Genomic DNA, 21,227 nt, shown 5'->3' with positions numbered 1-21,227 from the left:
GACATCCACCCGTTCGTGGCAAATGCTACAAAGGAAACCCATACGGGTTCCTGATACCCATACGTTGTAAACTTGTACGGCATTCCTTTTTGCGTTCCAATTGCTTCGTCTTCTGCGGCGCGCTTCCGTGAGCGACCACGTTTTACAGGTGCCGCTGAGACAGACGCTCCGCAGTGCATCCGAGTGGACAAAGCACCCATAAAACACCAAGGGCAAGTGACGCGCGGGAGGCAGCGACGTAACGTCGTTTAACCTCATTTTTTACGCTCATGATTTGGTGTCGCGAGTGCAGCGCAGTAGACACAGCATGGATGAAACCCGAAGAACAAATGACACGTGATAGCCAGTGACAGAGGCAGTGACATGACGTGTGCAATGACCCACGCGTTAGGCACAACTTTAGTCAACCGCGACCGTGGCGCCACCGTAGCGTCGGGGAAACGTGCTCGTCTCCCGCGCTGGAGGCCCGGGCTCGAATACCACCCGCACTGAAATGTATCAAATGTCTTTCTTTTTTTTTCTATTCGAGTAACTGACTTCGATTACAGAAACCTCCTGGAAGTTTGACGTCAATCCGAGCACTTCTGACGTGTTTTTACTCGTCGCGCCATCGGCCATTTTTGGTACCATCTTCCGGTTACCCAAGCAGCGGATGACAACGTCGCATTTTAGCGTAATGGGGCATGTAATGTTTTCGCCTTAAAACGCGATCGAATGACGACGATTGCGTGCTTGTGTTAAAGATCACAACCATGCCTATGTGCGTCACCTGCCATCCTGGACCTCCTCGTTTTGCAATATGCAGGCTGTTTCACGTAACTTGAACCAAGTTTTTAAAAAAAGGGGGTTAGCCGGAGCTGCATGAAACCAACGGCATATCGTGTGTCGTCATGCGGTGCTCCTTGGAGTATTTTGCATAGTCCGCTTAATTAGTTAACTAAGGTGAGTTGTGCAACATTGTTAATATTCACTTTAGAGCCAAGTGCGTTTCGTTGCGTTGTAGAGGGAATCCAATTTTTTGTGGCAACGTAGATGTTGCGTGGCGATTTTTTTCTGCGTGTAAAGAAAGCTGGCGAAATATGAAAGAAACGCCCGTGACTGCGCTCTTGCGCTGTCATATTGCAGCGCTCTCAAACGTGCGTCGAGCCTTTAGTTTATGAGGGACGACGGCGCTTCCTTTGCTGTGCAATCGCCAAAGATCCTGGCGCACTGCGAAGCCGATGCCTAGAGCCATGGTCGCTCACTTCGCCACGGTCCGCCTGCACGGTCCTTTCGCACGAAGCGCTGTTGAGAGCGCTGCAGTACGATAGCGCACGAGCGCAGTCACGTGGCTTTATTTCATATTTCGTGAGTTTTCGCCGAAAAATATCACCAGGCAGTACGTTGCGACAAAAACAAAGATGGATCGGTTGTTCCTGAAACGCCTCTACAACGCAACAAAATGCACTTGGACCTAAAGTGACTACAAAATTTGTTGTCACGGGACAGCAAGTTCTAAGTTGTTGGTTTCATTAAGCTGCGGCTAACCACTTTTTAAGATCCTTAGGTCAAGTTACGTGAAACACCCTGTATACTGTATTTCGTCGCACTGTGTCCGGTACTGGTCAATCGCGTAAGAGAGAGGGAGGCAGCTAGCCTAGAACAAATGCGGGCAAGATGCAAAGAGATGGATACACTATAGCACGACAAGGAAACAAAAACCTTAAGGAGGAGGCAGTACAAATGAGCAGGAGGATTCTTTTCTCCCCCTTCTGAAATGTTTATTTCCTTGTCGCGCTATTTGTATCCCTTAGACTTCAAGCAACTCGCTCAGAAACGAATTTTACGCAACAGGCAAAGAAAGCATTGATTTAAAACTATACATAAACAGGCTAAACCAAATAATCACCAGCCGGGGCCACAACACTATGTAGTAACTGCGTCGAACAGCGACTCGCCAAAGTTCCCTTCTGTTCTTCGCGACGATGGGAATTTCCCACACCGAGTAAAATAGGCATGCCTCGTGCTTACACCCTCATGGCGCAATGCGTTCAGTGAGCACTCACATGTGGTAGTGGTGGTGGTGGTGGTGGTGGTAGTGGTAGGGGTGGTCGTAGGAGGTACAGGGGGCGGGGTGGGTGGTGGCGCCTGCGTTATCTCGACTGTCGTCACGGGTGTCGTCGTCGTGTTTGGTCCTGCGTTTCGAAAAAGAGATAGCTATTACACGGTTTTTGAATGCCGCGTCATCGAGCACGTACGCATGTTGTCGCCAGTTGCAGGAGAGGAATGAAGAACCAGAAAAAAGGTGGAAGCAAGTGTGAGAGCAAAAGAATTGCTTGACGTTCCACCTCTCCCAGGATTACGAAAGATAGCACGACTTGTCATTTTGCACAAGATAAAACACACCAATTAGGACCTCGAGTAAGCACAGTTCGTAGCGCCTCACTACATCGTCTCGCGTCGACCCCAAATTCGGGCTCGAGGTCCCAAGCTGCCGTACAAGCCACTATTCAGACTCCTTCTTGCCAAAGACAGCTAGCGTCCAGTTGGAACTGCCTTCCCCGTCTCCATTGAAAGCAATTCTGATCCATTGTTTGTAGAAACCGCGGCCTCTTCTCTGTAAGACTTCATGTGGCATTGAGGCCACTAAATGAATGAATGGATGAATGAACGAATAAACAGCAGAAGACTATTTGGGTAAGAAGGATAGCTTGTATTGCTGCCACAAGCAGCGCTCCCTTCTCCTCTCTAGTCTGGTGGTCCTCTCCCACAAATACACCGTGCGCGTCGCCGTCCCTCGCTGCTGCAGTCAATGTGCCCCGATGAAATTTACATATAGTACATTGTTGGAGCGGCAAGCGCGTTGTTATGGAAGTTGAGACGGCCGCATGAACAGCGGGAGGAAGGCGCCGCATGGCTACGCGGCGTAGCCAGGGTGGGGGAGAGGGCCGAGCGGGCACGAGCCTCCCCGCTCCTGAATTTATGTAAAGTATGCAGCCTGCCCGGCCGCCCTCCCGCCCAAAAATTACTGGCTATGCCACTGCTTGGCTATCGGTGGGCAGACGTCGCGCCTCAGCTGAAGTACCCGTTCGATGCTCTGTTCACTTGTAAAAGAGTTCGTGCAGGAAAGCTTCGTTGTTGAGAATAACGCTTAAGGACAGAACTTACATACATACAACGGCGTCAAAGGCAAGAGCGTCCGCTTATCTATGCCTCTGCGACATAATCGAAACTGCCGCGGCCGCATGCGCTTTCACCCACGCATACGTGCCGCGTGACGAGACGCAGGCGCCAGGTTTCTCCAGTTACAGCTCAGCATTGTTAGGAGAGAGGCCTATCGTTGCAGCAGGACAGAAGCGAAACATTTTCACTGGAATGTGAAAAGTTGAGAGGGCCGTCACAGGCGTTGCCGTATTACAGGCAACTACGCCGGGAACTTCCAGTATTCAGTAAGTTGTTTCGCTATTTTATTATTGCTATGTTGATGCGAACGTACGGGCAATATTCTGTTCCGTGAAATCATGCAAAGGAAATTGCGTGGGTTTGTGAAGCACGGCTCACGGATAATGCGGACACTACAACATAGGTGAGGAGCTGCGCCATTTTTCGGGCTCAGCGTATAGATTCCTGGACAAAACCGGCTTTCGGAAAGGAGAGGTAAAGTGCGCATTGGAATTTATTGCGTACGGCTAAGTTGCAACACACTGTAGCTTTTACGTTTTTTCAGCGCATGTCAAAGCTTCTGGTGTCTGCAATAGGCAAAAACAGTACGTTTGGGACCGGCTTCCATTATTTCGGGGAAGCCGCCACTGAGAGCTGACTCATGGACATCTGCCTTTCTACTGCAGCACATTTTTTTGTGTGTGTGTGTGTGCTAAAACGCCGAGATACTGTTCAATCTCTAGCGCTTAGTCACCATATTAGTAAAGCGAAGTTTTCTTTGGCTATCATCCGGTGATATGGCCTGTAGGTCGGGCTCTCGCTGCGTAGATTAACCCTCCCCTAAATAAAGAGGCGCATCCAGCTCCGGGATTCACACCCGGACCCGCCAACGCACCAGTCTGACGCTCCAACCATTCGACCACAATCGCACGTATACTTCTCTCGTGCCGACACGAAATAACTATTTCAGATGGCAGGCACGTGTTGATTGTGAATATTATTTCCCTACTATGGGCACATACCAACAACGAGCGACTGGCGAATAAAGGCTCAACCAGACGTGCGCGTTCCAATGCGTCCGCACACACCGCGCTGACTCGACGTCGCGCCGCGCCCGACGGAGCAAGAGGGCGCGCACCCAAACGATGCACGAGTTGCCGCGCGTAGCCGCGCGTCTCGTAGCGGCGGCGCAGTGTTGCTAGCTTGCCATGTTCAAGGCAGTGTCGCTTAACGGCCACGTTAAGCAGTGTGTTACATATTGCAAGAAAACACAATAATTTTAGCTTAACATTTGTTTTTATATTTCAGAGACATATTTTACGACTCCTTGTGGTTCATTCAGCTCAACTGCGACCTAATATGAGTATTATGAGCCCGGCGAAACCTGCAGCAGCATCGGCATAGCATCACTCGTGTGCTACGCGCCTCGCGTGTTGTACGGTGTGTCAGACCTCGAACTGCGCTGCAAGCTCTCGACCTTTGTGCTAACTGTTGAATCATGAGACCGTTGTCCAGAAAAAAGAAAGTGTTGCTTGTCATGAAAATGATGACGTTGCTGCTAATGCTGAAGAGAAGGCGACGTCGGTACCAGCGGTACCGATGGTTGGCTACGTTGCACTTCGGCGATCAAAGTTTCATTGTTAATGCAGCCGTCACGGCTGAAGATTTCCGCACCTGCCATGAAGAATGTCGATCTCAACGCTCACAGCCAACAAGGAGGTGCTGAAGCAGCTTGCTCGGGCTTGCCTGAACGTCGCGCGAAGCGCCGTTCCGGAAGTGACGTTGGCTCGCCGTGGCCATGTGAGGTGCGTCATGCTACTGACGCGAGCGGCAGCTTCCGGCGCGGGCGCAAAAATCCTAGCGGTTGTAGGTCTCCACGCCGCCGCGCGCCGACACGCGAAACAGCCTCCGCGCCTGACGCCGTACGCGCCCAGGCGTGCTGTGCTGCAGGCGTGTGCGGACGCATTGTAACGCGTACGTCTGGTTGAGCCTTAAGCGTCTCCGCGTATCGATTATGAGAATGATGATTTCCATACAATGGCAAGGTAATTTCCCTACCGAAAAAGCGGGCGGTACAATGGCAATCGCCCACCACGAGAGACTGGCCAAGAAGTGGGCGGTACTTTATTTATTTATTTATAGCACAATACTGCCGGCTTCCATTTGGAAGCCCAGGCAGGAGTGGTACAAACATCACGTGATTTCAGACTTTTTCCTAAAGGGGATAGAAAAAATAAGTAAAAAGATAGCCTAATAGGCAAGGCAAACATATGCAAATACACAAAAGAAATACGATGATGCCGTCACATTGCTGCCAATAGGAAAGGCGTAATTAAAGAGACATCAGAATATGTAACAAGCAAAAGATACAATGAATGCATGACATTACAAGCACTTCTGTGTTGCAGATAAAAAGGAATCTGGAGTGGCTGAGTTGACCACGCTTTGCGGAAGAGCGTTCCATTCGCAAATTGTCTTGAGCAGGAAGGAAGATATGCGTTTGTTCTAGCACACGGCATCAATATTGTTTGATTGTGCTTACCACTGGTCAGTCGCGATTTGTTAAATTGCACGTAGTTGTCAAATCTCATTTTAGTGTGGTTGTTAACTATGTTATACATTGTTTGTAGACGGTGCACTTTGCGACGAGTTTCTAGTGTCTGGAGCCCAGATCGCAACCTTAAAGAGGTGACTGAAATGCGCCAATCATAAGCACTGTAGATAAATCTAAGAGCCTTTTTTGTACTCTTTCGGTAATGTCTATACCAGCCTTTGTGTGAGGGTCCCATACTATATCGGCATACCCGAGTATCGGCCTACTGTGTAACTATTGTGCCATGCCAATTATCTCTTTGAGATGATCACCGCTTCTTGATGGTTATGATTTCCATACTATGACACATAGCCACAGTGATGGATCGGCGAAAGAAGCGTGTCCGGGTGTTGATTATGGTGGTGATTTCTCTCTGTGGCACGCACCCACAACGAGGGATTAGCCTAGAAGCTCCTGGTACATATCGTGCCACCAACCAGCTCGTTGGGATGACCACCGATTTTTGATGATGAACGCGACTTCCACGCTACGGAACATAACCACAATGGAGGATTGCACACGAAGTGCATCCGCACGTTGATAACGGTGCTAATGATTTTTGTGCAGTAGTACATACCCGCAACGAGCAATCGGATAAGAAGCGGCCCCTATATTTATATAAGGACAAATGATGAAACATTAACCAGTGTAGGATTTGTCACATTCCGTGGGATGGGTGAGCGAGAGCACAGGCGTGCGCCAGTTTTTCTTACGCCAAGACGGAGGAGCGAAATGGGAAAATTTACAGGATTTTATTTATTAACCGTTTCACGAGAGCTTCGCGTCATATAGATTCCAGCATATATCATTCGATCTGCGTAATTTGTTAGTACAGTGGCATTGCGAAATTCTTGAACTAAATTAAATATGCGGCCGCAATCGTGAAACACAACTAGCACTCTTAGTAATGCATGCTAGCTCAATGCGTAAAGAACACTTTTTTTGTTTGTGAGTACTTTCTCATCTAAAACTAGTCGTGAGTTACAGCCCATGTTTCCTGTGTTACAGGCTCTGACTGACCACGAACGAGTGCGTGCAGATCTACGTCACGAAAATGCGCCACGGAAAATGAAATCGCGCTATGCGGACAGCTGCCGATGAATTTTTGCGACCTCGCATTTTTTTCCGCTGTACTAAATCTTATTACACTATCGTTGTCTATTGTAGGCATAAGAATGTGGTCACTAATGCAAGTAACCGCACCCAAAACCACGTGTTTAGCAACACCAATGCTGTAGCCACTAATACAAATACTGTACACTGATCGGGCAAGTTCCTAAATAACCCTCGCAAGATTTTTAAAATACTTAATGTGCCCTATGCTGCTACTAACAGCGTCGAGCGGCCTAGGCTGCGCGAAGCCATTTACCGGTGATCCCTGCCGAAGGGTAATTACTTACGTTGGGAACCTCCTCCTCCTCCGACTGCTGTGGAAAGGCAAATGAATAGAGAGCTTCATTGTATTTAATGATACAGCTAACATATTCAGCAGTTCTAGAATAACGTTGAGAAACATTTCGCGCAAGTCTTGCTTCGATGAATATTGGCCTCGAGGTCGAGCAGAGTCGCCGCCTTGAGGGCACAGCTGAAACAAGGATTGCGTGCATTGCACTGCGCGTGCTCTGCTAGGCCCTATACGTGCTTACATGTGCGCGCGGTTCTACCATGGCTGTAGCACAGTCATAAATGCTGGTCTGCGAGTGCACAAAAGCATCTAGCGTTTCGCTGTCGTCTTTGAGCTATAGCGAGATGAATGAAACCTTGTCGAGCGCGCGGTGTGGGGATTATGGCGCCCTCCAACTGCCCCGATCACGTCAATTTTACTATAGCCTCGTGTTCCGAGAACGTCACAAAAAGAGTTTTACCTTGTTTTAATTAAATTGATGAAGTGGTAGTAGCCGGACGTGAATAACGCGCTTGAGTGACTGGTCACGATATCTTGATCACTCCGCAATGTCTGTGGTACCATCAAACACGAACGGGGTGACGTGAACGTCATTCGCCAATAGAAAAGAAGAAGAGAGTCGTAAGCGTGTATTCATATCACGTCGCCTCATACGCTTTGTGGTCCAATAACTGCATCTTGATAATTGCATGACTCTCGCTTAATGGTTGCGCGTCCACAGATGCTGCTCTAATATGTGGCACTACGGCGAATTGATTTTGCCTCAGAATTAAATCGCGCGCTTTTTTACTTTGGTTCGCTGCAACAAGAGGAAAGTTAAAATAGGGTCACATGTGACACGCCGGTCTCTGGACGCAGGACGTCATAACATTGAGTTGAAAGGCGGCTGTGTAATTTTTTTACAGGATTTCGCGTACCAAAACCACGATCTGATTATGAGGCACTTCGTAGTTGGGGACTTCGGAAATTTGGACCACCTGGGGTTCTTTAACGTGCACCTAAATCTAAATACACGCGTGCTATTGCATTTCGTACCCCTTGAATTGCGGCCGGCGTGACCGGGATATTGTAATTTCATTTCGCTCTTCATTTGGGTGTTCTTAGCTTGATGCAACACAGTGGTCACTGTTAGCTGAAATAAAATTGCCTAATTATTTTAGCTCATGAAATAGTTACGACCATGTGAAATCGCTGTCATGCGCGTAAGCGTTCAAGGGCAATGAAAATAGTCTCGTCTCAATGAACCGCACGACCCTACTAACGTACTGTAATGAACAGTGGCATATAGCTTGCTTCATTGAATTCAAACAGCTGGCATTTCAGTGAATAAAAAAGTAAAGAAAAGAAAAGAAGCTGTGGAGTATGCACTTTAGCTTCGTTGTACAGGAGTCCAGATTTCCTAAATTAAACCAGTGCAAGGTTCGCAAACAATGCGGTATTAACAACTGGTGCAACAATAATAACCGAATAGGCGGAACGCAAGCGGACCATGTACAAAATGCGCCCCGAGAAAGTGCCAGAACAGAGACTGTGCGGCTGTGTTCCAGTCCCCGTTGAATGACAGTATGCGCTTATTTGAAGTAAATGGAAACGTTGTCGCGTATTTTGCTCAAGAAAGTGGCTTTGGAGGGCGATGTAAGATCAGATCACAGCAGTCAGCGTGTTTCATTAGCAGAAAATTTGGCCGAATCTTTCACAGCGGTACGCTTCCGCGTACATATCAATCCATGCCGTCCACCGCCTATCCGCACGCAACCCGAGGACTGTGCTGTCGCCCTTAGTTCGATCTCGCAGCGAATATGGGCTCAATTCATCACTGCAGTATAATGATGTTCCATTCCTTGGTCGGCACAAATGATAAACTGCGGGACATAGCGTAATTAAGGAGAGGTGGCAATATCGCAGGCGAACGACTGCAAAATACAATATCTTTTTTTTTTTCATTACTAGCACTTTACTCCGTCTAGTTCACTGTAGATTTGACATTACATTGGTGAATATTGTGTCCATGCAGAATACGTGTTGCCATGCTAACCGACGCTGCTAAAGCTGCAGTCCTCACAGGGAGTCTGGACCGTATTCACATTGCTTTTTGCACGTCATTTATCTTTTTCCTTTGCTGGCCGTGCCCGGTAAAACTACATCCATCAAAAGGACTGGCTGGAATTTGTTGTTACGAACAGTCCTAGCGCGAGAATGTATTTGTGAACAATGATCCCTTCGTCAGAAAACTGCTATTTCAGAAATGCTGTGTGCTATTCGTAATCGCCACAGCAGCAGTATTCCTATCCCTCCGGTCAATATCATAGCGGCAAACGAACTTCGGTCAACGAGAATACGTTCTCAAGCAAAAGAAGTTACGTGAACACGAGCGTATATTTTATATCGAGACGTCATGCGTAATTACAATTGGGTTATCTTAGGCAATATGAAGATTTCGACTATACAGAAGTGCTGGTCGCGCACACATTAGTCATGAATGGTTTATTCGCGCGATGTCTATGACCGGTGTGCGCGATGACCTGGGTCTTTCATGAGCCGGTTCATGCAGCCGAACACCCTTTTTCGCTAACTGCGTCTTCGGTTGCCCATCGATTGCCCATGTATCCACCTGCTGTTTTGCGCGTGTAGTTGAGATGTGAATTCTGGAATTGTGCAGGGAAATAACAAAACTCTATCGAACATTTTCCTTTGTTGTAACCTAAGCTAAACACGACCCACCAAGTTCTACAACTCACCATAAGTGCGGGCAGTCACAGGGATTTCTGTATCTGAAATGAAATATGAAAGTAGGAATCAATATGAGCATGTGGCGGCGCTTGGCTTGGTACAACTGGTATGCGATACGATACGATACGAAATGATACTGTCTGTCTGTCTGTCTGTCTGTCTGTCTGTCTGTCTGTCTGTCTGTCTGTCTGTCTGTCTGTCTGTCTGTCTGTCTGTCTGTCTGTCTGTCTGTCTGTCTGTCTGTCTGTCTGTCTGTCTGTCTGTCTGTCTGTCTGTCTGTCTGTCTGTCTGTCTGTCTGTCTGTCTGTCTGTCTGTCTGTCTGTCTGTCTGTCTGTCTGTCTGTCTGTCTGTCTGTCCGTCCGTCCGTCCGTCCGTCCGTCCGTCCGTCCGTCCGTCCGTCCGTCCGTCCGTCCGTCCGTCCGTCCGTCCGTCCGTCCGTCCGTCCGTCCGTCCGTCCGTCCGTCCGTCCGTCCGTCCGTCCGTCCGTCCGTCCGTCCGTCCGTCCGTCCGTCCGTCCGTCCGTCCGTCCGTCCGTCCGTCCGTCCGTCCGTCCGTCCGTCCGTCCGTCCGTCCGTCCGTCCGTCCGTCCGTCTGTCTGTCTGTCTGTCTGTCTGTCTGTCTGTCTGTCTGTCTGTCTGTCTGTCTGTCTGTCTGTCTGTCTGTCTGTCCGTCCGTCCGTCCGTCCGTCCGTCCGTCCGTCCGTCCGTCCGTCCGTCCGTCCGTCCGTCCGTCCGTCCGTCCGTCCGTCCGTCCATCCGTCCGTCCGTCCATCCGTCCGTCCGTCCGTCCGTCCGTCCGTCCGTCCCAGCCGTCTTAACTCAAGCGTGCCGCAAAACAGAAATTTCATGCCATTGGTCTCGTTGTAAGCATTCTAGTGTTTCCCTTGCTGTCGTATACCGGATGTCTCAGCTAAAAGTAACCAATGTTTTAAAAACGACGGAGTGGCTAGAAGGCTGAAACTTAACTAAGTGGGGTTGTATACGCGCGGCCTAACCTGCGGTGTTTTTATTTTGAAAAGTCAATTAGTTAGTATAAACTAATTGCCTAACTTTTTATATGTCGGCTTTACCAAAAGTTGTAGATCACATTTAAAAATAGACGACTAAAGTGTTTGCTATCAAGTACCATTGATGGAGCTCCTTGTACTTGACCTTAAAGAGACCCTGAAACGCTTTTGACGATTTTCTACAAACGTACTGAGTCGTTAGAGTAGGTCCTTCTGATCATTAGTTGACACATCTAAGTGCTCTGCGTAAAGCTTGTAATTTATTATAAGGTTTTAAAAATGCACATCGCTGCCGATCGCAGCGCACTGCTCGGCGGAATTTTAAGCCGCCCCTACCCATATGACCGATATAACCCATATGACGTCAGTGGGGCGAGCTATCCGATTTGCTGACCAGGGCGCGTGATCGATAATTTTTCCAACTTTATGGTAAACAAATTATCTTCGCAATAGTTGGAATGTTAGTTAATTTGTTTTTAGAAAGAGAAAGTAGCAGAAAGAGAATGCACAACAACAATTTTTCAGTACACTTAAGCACTTCCGGCACACAGCAAGTGTCGTCTGCTTGTGTTACAACGTACTCCATTTTGACGAGAGCTCCGCGGTCAGAGTTGGTCTCAGTCTTTTCGCGAGCACTATGATTCGACTTTGTTGCCTTGTGGACTGCAAACGTAGCGACTGCCAATATGTCAAGCTGCGACATCGTGTCCCTCTACAGGGCAGCGTACGAGCGAACTGGCTGCTGCGCATCGGACTGCCGCTATCCGATCGGCGCCAGGATTAGCACGTTTGTGGCCGTCACTTTACACCGGAAGATTACTAACGCACTAGCGTTTCGCGAGTCCCGTATTAGGGCAAACGTAAGCGCAAGGGGACAGGGCCTGGCCGCTTGACTGTGCCGTAACGGGATGAGCCGAGATGAGCAGAAGGGCAAAGGTGAATGGTCTGCACGGTGCACCCATCTGGTGGCATAGAGCTCAACCATACACAGCAGCAACGAAGCGTATTCTTTTTTGCTGCTGGTGCGTATTTTTCGCAGGAGTGTAATCATCAACACGTTGTTTTTATAAATGTTTAAAATGTGTTACACTTGGTTAGAGCAATATTAGCGCTTTGTTTGGCTGGTTAAGCGCTGCGCCAACAAGTGTCTGGACCGTGCAGACCGATCAGGCCGCTCACATACGTCTACGCCAAAGTTCCTTCATCAGCTTGAGTTTATGCCTCCAGTCATTTGCCGATATGACCAGCTTGCTTGTGGCTAACGGAATACCAGACCCGTTCGGCGCTATGACAGAATGCTCGCAACGCACGCTGCTTCGATAGCTCTCGCTTGGGGTCGACAGCCAAGCGGCTAGCGGAGAGGTTTCGCGCGGGCGGGGGCGGGCTTCAACACAACCGGAAGTGGACTATGTGACTTCGCATCGTGACGCAGGACCAGTGAAGGCGGAGCTTAGCCCCACTCGCTCGGCGAACGAGTTGAGGAGGAAAAGCATGGCTGGGGAGGAGGGTAACTTTTAATCGCTTGTAGCTCCATTAATACGTAACGCTTCACTTAAATTGTGGTGCGAATGTTCTACTTAAGCTGTACCCTACGCGTCTACAAAATTTGTCTGGACCGTTTCAGGGGCCCTTTAAAGATAGCCCGCGAAATACAGAAACAAGCGCGTGATAACACCGCTATTTCAGCGCTCCCGGGTGACCGATCAGCAAACGAAATTCCGCTTGTCTCTGCACCGCTGTCTTGGACGGGCTTGGCGTTTCCGGTGGCTGCAAGATTCGCGTCAAAAACTACTGATGTGTCACGAAAAGCAAGCCAGCGCCGCTTCTGTAGAAAGCAAAGCTTAGCCCACATGGAGCCTTTTTTGCACGCGAAAATGCACCTCGTGTGACACGCGCGCGGCTGTTCCGCGTAATTGCACCATCGTGGTGCGCGGGAAGTGCCTATGATAGCACCACTAGGGCCGCACGGCCGCACGTTTCTCGTGCAAGAAAGCTCCGTGGGGGCCAGGCTTAAGTAGTGAGTGCAAAGAACAGAACAGCGTAACTTCATTTCCCTATTCCAAAGATGGCAGCCAGGACGTTAGGCTACAAAACGGCAGATGAAGTAAAACGTAAACAGCAAACCATGCGGTAGGGTGTTTAGCCGAAACCAAAATACACAGGAGCAACGACATCCGGTTCTTCAGGTTCCCTGCTGTCCTGAGGCACCAAGTCTTTGGGCACCAAGTCTAGGGGTACCAAGTCTTGGAACACCATCTTGGTACACCATCTTGATGAACCATCTTGGGACACCAAGATGTGGTAGGAGGCGTTAAAAAGGACATACGCTGTGCAGGTATACGCTCTTCTAAATGAGACTTGACGGGCGCCTGACTTTAGTCTTTGCGCACTACAAGTTGTGCTCAAAGAAGTCTCCCTCTGAAACGACACAGCACTGACACCATTTTAAACGTCCGCCGATGCACTCCTGACGACATCTTCGGGAATTTCTGCAAACTTGGGCACTTCTACTTTTAATGCATCTGGTAGGATGATCTCGGTTCAATACACACGGTCTTTGACATACCCTAAAAAAAATTCTATTGCAGTAATGCCTGGTGACCTTGAAGGCCATGACACTGGTCCGTTTCGCCCGATTGACTTTCCTTGGAAGGCCACGTCAAGCTAGCCTCGAGCTTGACTATTGCTGTTGGGGGGAGGGCACCATCATGCTGGAACCATGCGTCCCGGAGACCCTTCAGATGAAGGCAATTGCAATTGAAGACCATTCAAAATTCCGTCGAGGTCCATTGGGTGAGTGGTCGCAGAAGATGGGGCCAAAACTTAAAGTGGCACTTACTTATCCATACATGGATGAATGCGAAGGCAGTGCGACCACCGCGCGATGCTTAGACGTTATGCCACAACGCAAGGTCGTGGGTTCGACTCCCAACAAAGGGCTTGGGTTCCAGTGCCCTTAACTCTCTTAGTTACCGTGTCTTATTAACTTCACCCTATCCCCAAACATCGTGGATTCGACTCGCACCGAAGGGCTTTGGCTCGAGTGCCTTAATTAGCTATATCTTCATTATTAACTATGATTTAATTAACTTCCCCTTAACAGCAAATATCGTGGGTTTGACTCCCACCAAAGGTCGTTGGTTCGAGTGCCGTAATTAATTATGGCTTAATTATTAAATATGACTTACCTTCGCTTTACCACCAAAGATCAGGGGTACGACTTCGACCAAAGGTCGTTGGTTCGAGTGCCTTAATTAACTCTCGTAATTATTTACTTTGACTTAACTTTGCCTTTACACCAAAGATCGACGGGAAGGGACAAAGTAAACTGAATGTTCCACCCGCCTTCTCTCTGCCAAGTGTTGGCAATCGGTTCAAGGAAAGAAAAGACTAGGCAAAGAATGGACGAATGCCAGATAGCGGCATCCATTTTGAACATGAACTGATGAGTGCTAGAAAATCAAAAAGAAAATGATTTTGCAATGGCAGGTCTATGTTATCACTCCAGGAAAGCATTATGGCGCCAAGGGCAATCAGAAAGTGGAGGAAAAATAATTGGACCAACTTTCATTCTTAGGCGCAGTGAATACAAGCGAGGCGTTCGCTAGTTCTTCATACAAGTGGCTGTACTATGACTTTACTTACCGTCATTCATCTCTTCGTCTGCAAAATAAAAGATGTACGATAGTCTTAGGATGTAAAGAAAGTTAAAGACATGGTAGTTTCCGTAAATACCCAAGTGTAGCAAACAAAAGTAAGCCAAGGTAAATACAAAATAACACAAATATACAAAAATTCCCCTTGTATAGCGTCAGATAACTTTGGCTGTGCCGATGAGAATGACCTTTTGCACAAAAAGACGACTTACGCAGTGTTGTCACGATCTAGCTACGTATCAGCTTCATTAGCTTATTATGTTGAATATCAAGTATTCTTGAGCGTCTTCGTAAGGCGCATAAGGCCCATAAATCCACCAGATCAGAAGACGACGAAAGTAAATATTGCTGCCCGCGTCGCAGCCGACACAGCTGTTCTGACCTAAAGACGAGTTGAAGTACTCTTTGCTCGTCGTTCGTTAAATCTCTTTAAGCTGCAAATCATCTCAAACCGTTTGTTCCAGTGAAATGCCAGACCATAAACTCTTCCGTACGCAGTAAGTTGAAGACAGAACTGCTTCATACAGCACAACTTTTCTTGGTTACGTGGTGTCCAGTCTATTGCTATACATTAGTGGTTGTTCTCTCTGTTGGGGGGTGTTACGCATTCACTTCTGAAATCATGGTTAAAGCTGTACACTACAGCGAAATGCAGCAGTTTGTCCGAAAGAAAAACAAGCAATCGTGCTACATTTTTTTCGCACTGTGTTGTTGGCATGGCATGGGCGCATGAACTCGTAGGCTATGGGCTCGTAGCTGGCGCAATGCCCACCTACGAACCAGGGAGATAATTCGGGTTATATTTGAAATTGTTATGAAGTGTGACAAATGAAATATAAACGAAGCGAAGAAAAAGGCTGTGCAAGTGCGAACACCATCACAAATGCTACGGACAACGAACATGTTTTTATGTCATTGGACTACATGTATACCAGAATTTTTAGACTACACATATTTTTAAAAAAATTCCCTACAGTAGTTAGTGCAACAATAATCCTTAATTGATTCGCTCAATGTGGCCGACATTACCTTCACAACGAAGCAAAGAAGCATGCTTTCTTAATTAACAAAATTTACCATTTGGGCTCCTTAATAATTACCGCACATATTGAAATTTAATTTAAAAATTATAGCCGGTGCGTTTGCAAGGTCCATTTGATTGGAACTAATTCTGGAAATGGCACTGGTTTTAAAAAAAATGCCTCGTCAAACTCGCTATTAAAATACAGTTTACCAAAACGCTGTTTTTTTCATCGAAGCCAAAATTAACTGGTATGTCAACGGACGAGTATTTCATCAGGCACTTAGGGAATGACTATCTGGAAGCTAGTGGCGATCCTGGCAATTTGTTACAAATGAATACACTGTCGCTTCTTAATTATCACTATTAGACCAATTTCACTATTAGAACGCACCTAGCATTATGTCCAATGACATGGTTTCGGATGTCTGTAAATAGGCTCAGCCTTCATGATTGGTCATGCCATCAACAACAGCCTCAATGAAAGTGATATTGCACCAAAGAGAAACTGATAGCACACGCAATTCTTGTAACAATGCAGGCGCAGTCGACTGTGCGTGTGCCTTCATAACATGATCTCTCGTGATGCTATAGTTTTTGGAAGCGCGGTCCGAGTCTGCAGACTATGAGCAGGGCCATGTGCATGAATCTGTAAAGCATGTGCTACGTAACTGCCCTCAGAACATTGAAGATTGATGTTAAATTATGCTCGTGCCCACCTGGACAGCCAGCCATAGTGAAATGACGCTATATTGCGCCTTAGCGTGGCAGTAAATTCAGTTATCAGGCTATGCAGGTCTTGTTTCCATTATTTTGAAAAGTACAGGCCTGGACTGCAGGCTGTAGCACGTGGGGGATACATACGGGGGCTAGAGGTAAACAGCTTTGCTGTAAAAATTTATTGCCGTGAAATTGGTAAGCACGGCATTTTGTGGTGAGTGTGCAAACGTGTATGATCGCGTTTCATCATTAGGATAAAGGCAGAAAGGTTCGCCCAAGGTGAATTCCTTGCAAAGTTAGCTGCTCTGGGCAGGAGTAAGGAGATGTCGCAAAGAACGAAGAACAAGATTGGGGGCGATGAGTGCTGAGGAAAGTGGAACGCACAATGGCCAAGTCTACTATACTCGCGGACAAAATTCCGTGGAAAGGTACAGGGGCGAAGCTGCTGCACATGTGTTACAGCGCCAAGTAGTTCGCCAGCGTTTGACAGAGCTTTTGGTTGCTCGGTACAGGCGGCGAATCGATGCACCTTACACGTGTGATGGTTTCGCTTTTGTCCAGAGGCGGAAGAGAACAGCTGAAAATATGTAAACATTTACATTCAGTGGTGTGCTTTTTCGTATTTACCTGTTGCTAATAAGGTGTGTATGCTTTCTATTCCCCAGCTTAAACTAATGTGGGTGAAAACGCGGGACTCTTTTCAGAAGCGCTCTCACTTGTGCGCGCTTTGCCTCCGTAGCTTTCCCTTCATTGCCACAGAAAGTTGCCCGCGAGCATAATAGACTTGTCCATTGTGCGTTCTACTTCTCCCCTCAGCCGTCATCATCACCAATCTTGTTCTTCGTTCTTTGCGACATTTCCTTACTCCCTGAGCGAAGCTGCTAACTTGCGAGAATTTTACCTCATGCGAACCTCTCTGCCTTTATTCTAACTGCCACAAATTCCGCACTTTAGATCGTATCCCCAACTTTTAGTGAGTGTTAAGAAAAAAATGGTATATACGTAATGCCGTAAATAAGATGCATTTATTGTAACTAGGTCGGCATGATGAAACGTGATTATACACGTTTGTACACCCATCACAATATGCCGTACTTACCCATTTCAGGGCACAAAATTTTACATCGAAGCTGTTTACCTCTAGCCCACGTATGGACCCCCCCGTGCGTTCCCGAGGAAGGTACCCTGGGCGGCTTATGTCCGTATCGCGGACAGGGCACGTGGACAGGATTGGATATGGTTAGGAGAGAGGGGACAAGAGTGTGGTGACAGCGCTGCAGCAAGGAAACGGATAGTGCAGAGGGGAAAGAATTTGGCGACAGTGCTGTAGCAATGTAGACGGGTAGGGGAGAGGACGAAATAGTGAGGCGGCGGCGCTGCAGCAATTGAGATGGGTATACGGGAGAAGAGGAAAGAGTGTGACGGGGTTCTAGCAATGGAGACGGGTAGGGGAGCAGAGGTAGTACTATGGCGACCGCGCTGCAGCAGTGGAAATGGATAGAATAGAGGCGGCAAGAGTGTGGCGACAGCGCTGCAGCAAGGAAACGGGTAGCGTAGAGGGGAAAGAATGTGGCGACAGCGCTGCAGCAATGGAGACGGGCCGGGGAAGAGCGGAAATAGTGTGGCGACGCACTGCAGCAATTGAGATGGGTAGGGTAGAACAGGAAACAGTTTTGCGACGGGGCTCTAGCAATGGAGACGGGTAGGGGAGAAGGGGAAAGAGGGTGGCTACCACGCTGCAGCGAGGAAACGGATAGAATAGAGGCGGCAAGAGTGTGGCGACAGCGCTGCAGCAAGGAAACGGGTAGTGTAGAGGGGAAAGAATGTGGCGACAGCGCTGCAGCAATGGAGACGGGCCGGGGAAGAGCGGAAATAGTGTGGCGACGGCACTGCAGCAATTGAGATGGGTAGGGGGAGGGTAAATAGTGTGGCGATGGCGCTGCAACAATTGAGATGATTAGGGGAAAAGAGGAAAGAGTGTGCGACGGAGTTCTAGCAATGGAGACGGCTAGGGGAGAAGGGGAAAGAGTGTGGCGACCACTCTGCAGCAATGGAAACGGATTGGGATGAGGGGGAAAGAGTTTGGCTACAGCACTAAGAAATGGAGACGGGCAGGGGGAGAGGGGAAGAAGTGTGGCGACTGCACTGCATCCATGCACATGGGTAGGGGACAAGAGGAAATAGTGTGCGATGGCGCAGTAGCAATGGAGACGGTTAGGGCAGAAGGGGAAGGAGTGTGGCGACTACGCTACAGCAATGGACACGGATAGGGGAGAGGAGGAAGAGTGCGGCGACCGTGGTGCACCAATGGAAATGAATTGGGATGAAGGTGAGGAGGGGGAAGGGGGCGACCGCGCTGCTGCAGTGGAAACGGATTGGGATGAAGGGCAAGGGTATGGTGACCGCGCTGCGGCAATCGAAACGGATCGCATGAGGGGGAAAGATTGTGGCGACGGCGCTTTAACAATGGAGATGGGTAGGAGAGAAGAGGAAATAGTGTGCTACGGCGCCGTAGTAATGGAGACGGGTAAGGGAGAAGGGAAAAAGTGTGGCGACCGCGCTTCAGCAATGGAAACGGATAGGGGAGAGAGGGATGAGTGTGGCGACAACGTTGCAGCAATAGAAACGGATTGGGATGAATTGGGATTGGAATTGGGATGATTGGGATTGGGATCCTGACAGCGATGGGAATGGGCAGGGGGAGGAATAAATAGTGTGGCGACGGCGCTGCAGCAATGGACACAGTAGAGAAGAGGGACAAAGAGTGTGGCGACGGCGCCTGTGCACGTGGCTTGCGCGTCTGTGGTTATGACGTCACATGCCTCGAAGTGGTGCGGCTGCAGCAGCAATTTCGGCCGATGCATGGGAGGTGCGGTGACCGCGCGGCGCTTGTGAAGGTGTATTGTTTTGGCGCACGCTGGAGGAATGACCGGAGAGGCGTCTACGCGAATGAAACGCGAATACAACCAGACACAGCAGGACCATGCAAAAGCGCGGAATTTGTATTGACACGTGTACTTCTTTATCGGGTGACCACGTTTCACCGCCTAACAAGTGTTATCGCACAGCGCAGGACGCGTCTGCATGTATAGGAATTATCTGGAATGTTATCGATGGTTCCAACCGCTGTCTGTGACCGAATCTTGTGTAATCTGATTGCATGTATGCGCGACGCGAATAATGAAGAACTTTGTGGAAGACACGTGGGTTCCAGCGATTACTCTGGAACATTCGTTGACTGATGTATAAAAGCCAACGCGCTTGACCCACTGATCAGATTTTCGACGATCGCCGAGTGAGTTCGCCGCTATCGTTGTTCTTTGAGTGCAGCCTGCTTTTGAGGGCACAAGTTCGCCCAATAAAACGCTAGTTTCGTTAACCACAGTTTTGCTGCCTTCTTCTCTGTCACTACTACGTGACAGTATGCAGCCCGAACAGTTTCAATAGTAATCCGTACCCACATGAATGTTGCGACCCCGTGGATATTTTTCCTAAGCAAAGTTTTTATAAGCGGAACATTCTGGCATACAAAAAAAAAACTCAGCAAGTCATTGGTCTCGCCCTGACCGACGTCGCGTCGCAGGGGATCCCGGCCAACAGTTAGGGAGGATTTTGGGGGTCTAGGCTAAAGGCTCAACTCCCAACATCTATTTGACGGGTTGAAATAAAGTCACTTTTCTCTCTCTCAGCCAACACTCCTCATAGGCGCAGAAAAAACAACATTTAGAGCCCTTCTCTCGAGGCCATCAGATATCTCGTCCTCCGACGCAGATATACAAGAAAAAAAAAGTTCAGCTACTTCAGCCGGCAGTATCGCTGGTCCTTTCACCGTGGTTCACCTCGAACTTTTACGAGGCGTTGTTTGCCGGTGGATCATATGACCACTGCGGCGTAGTGTGCTAAGGAAGAAAAATGGTCATATTGGTCGCGCCATCTTGCATAGTTCTACATATAACTCGCACCGACGCACGGACGAAGGTTTTTTTTTTGTTTGGGGGGGGGGGGGAACACGGCTTATGTTCCCAAAAAATACGTGGGCTTTTTTTTTCTCTCTTTCTCCAAAGTGATTCGTACCAAGGAGCAGCGCGCTGGCGACGAAGTACAAGAGCAGCAGCAACAGCAGGAGGGTGCAGCAGACGATCAGCATGATCTTCTTCTTGGTGTCCTCGTCGTCTTTGTCTGTCGGTTGGGTCGTCGACATGTCCACGCTCATCTCCGACCTGGCGCAAACGCAAGCAAATTAAACGTACCCGCAAAACTGACGTGGTGCGCTACACAAGAGACCAGGCAGTGTCAAAAGAAAGAGCTGGTCGGCTACCTGGTATACGCCATTTTGTACAGTCAACAGAAAAAGAAACTGTAACACGAGCTGTTAATATAGGTTGAGGTCCACTTGTTCTTTTTTCCTTCTTGTACCGAGATCATCAGTCTACTTCCATCTTATGACATAGGCATACTCACTAACTTCAAATATATCTACATAGGGTGTCCCAACTATCAGGCACCATGATTTAAAAATATGCGAATCCCACATGGCTGGACAGAACCAAGGTAATGGTCTTTGCCGTCGCTAGGAGTCACTCAGATAAATTTTTGCATTCGACCTACTTACATAATCTTAATTCATTAATCAACTTCTCAAACATATTATTTAGATTAAATGTGCAAATGAGAAAATTGTAGGGAAACATGAAAAACTCCCTACGCAGCTCTCTGTCGACAACACTGCTACATAAAAGTGTTCTTCACAGCGTGAAGGAAGCCCGTGAATGTAGGCAAAACTGCTGCGCGACTGGCCGCTCGAGGGACTTAGCGTGTATTCGTGGGCTTTTTTTTTCATGCTGGGAAAAACATTTTTATGTAGCCCGTAATGAGTAGCACGAAGCTGCGTCGGGAGTTTTTTATGTTGTTCTACAATTTTCCCATTGACACTTTTCATCTAATTATACCACAT

The 21,227-nt window shown here is 48.3% G+C and overlaps 1 protein-coding gene and 1 long non-coding RNA gene across 5 annotated transcripts in view; one reads left to right on the top strand and one right to left on the bottom strand.

The window, feature by feature from the left end:
- LOC135913065 (uncharacterized) overlaps window positions 1–21,227 on the bottom strand; it is a 107,291-nt gene that overhangs the window by 62,179 nt on the left and 23,885 nt on the right. Inside the window, exons 3-7 of one of the 4 annotated variants that reach the window (XM_065445737.1) lie at window positions 20,348–20,493; window positions 14,522–14,539; window positions 9,878–9,910; window positions 7,135–7,161; window positions 2,046–2,174 (exon numbers count right to left, since the gene is read on the bottom strand). In XM_065445737.1, the coding sequence (XP_065301809.1) occupies window positions 2,046–2,174; window positions 7,135–7,161; window positions 9,878–9,910; window positions 14,522–14,539; window positions 20,348–20,493 (353 nt within the window). The remainder of the gene's footprint in view (window positions 1–2,045; window positions 2,175–7,134; window positions 7,162–9,877; window positions 9,911–14,521; window positions 14,540–20,347; window positions 20,494–21,227) is intronic. The other 3 variants (XM_065445743.1, XM_065445750.2, XM_065445755.2) reach the window with 3 other exon arrangements.
- Window positions 3,295–20,458, top strand: LOC135913096 (uncharacterized). The gene is made up of 3 exons (XR_010567888.1): window positions 3,295–3,428; window positions 13,465–13,669; window positions 20,338–20,458. It is a non-coding gene; the product is annotated as an uncharacterized lncRNA (long non-coding RNA).

This window comes from Dermacentor albipictus, chromosome 1 (genome assembly GCF_038994185.2).
Source record: "Dermacentor albipictus isolate Rhodes 1998 colony chromosome 1, USDA_Dalb.pri_finalv2, whole genome shotgun sequence".
In the NCBI taxonomy this organism is placed as follows: Eukaryota; Metazoa; Arthropoda; class Arachnida; order Ixodida; family Ixodidae; genus Dermacentor; species Dermacentor albipictus.
This window is presented reverse-complemented; position numbering and strand designations above follow the sequence as displayed.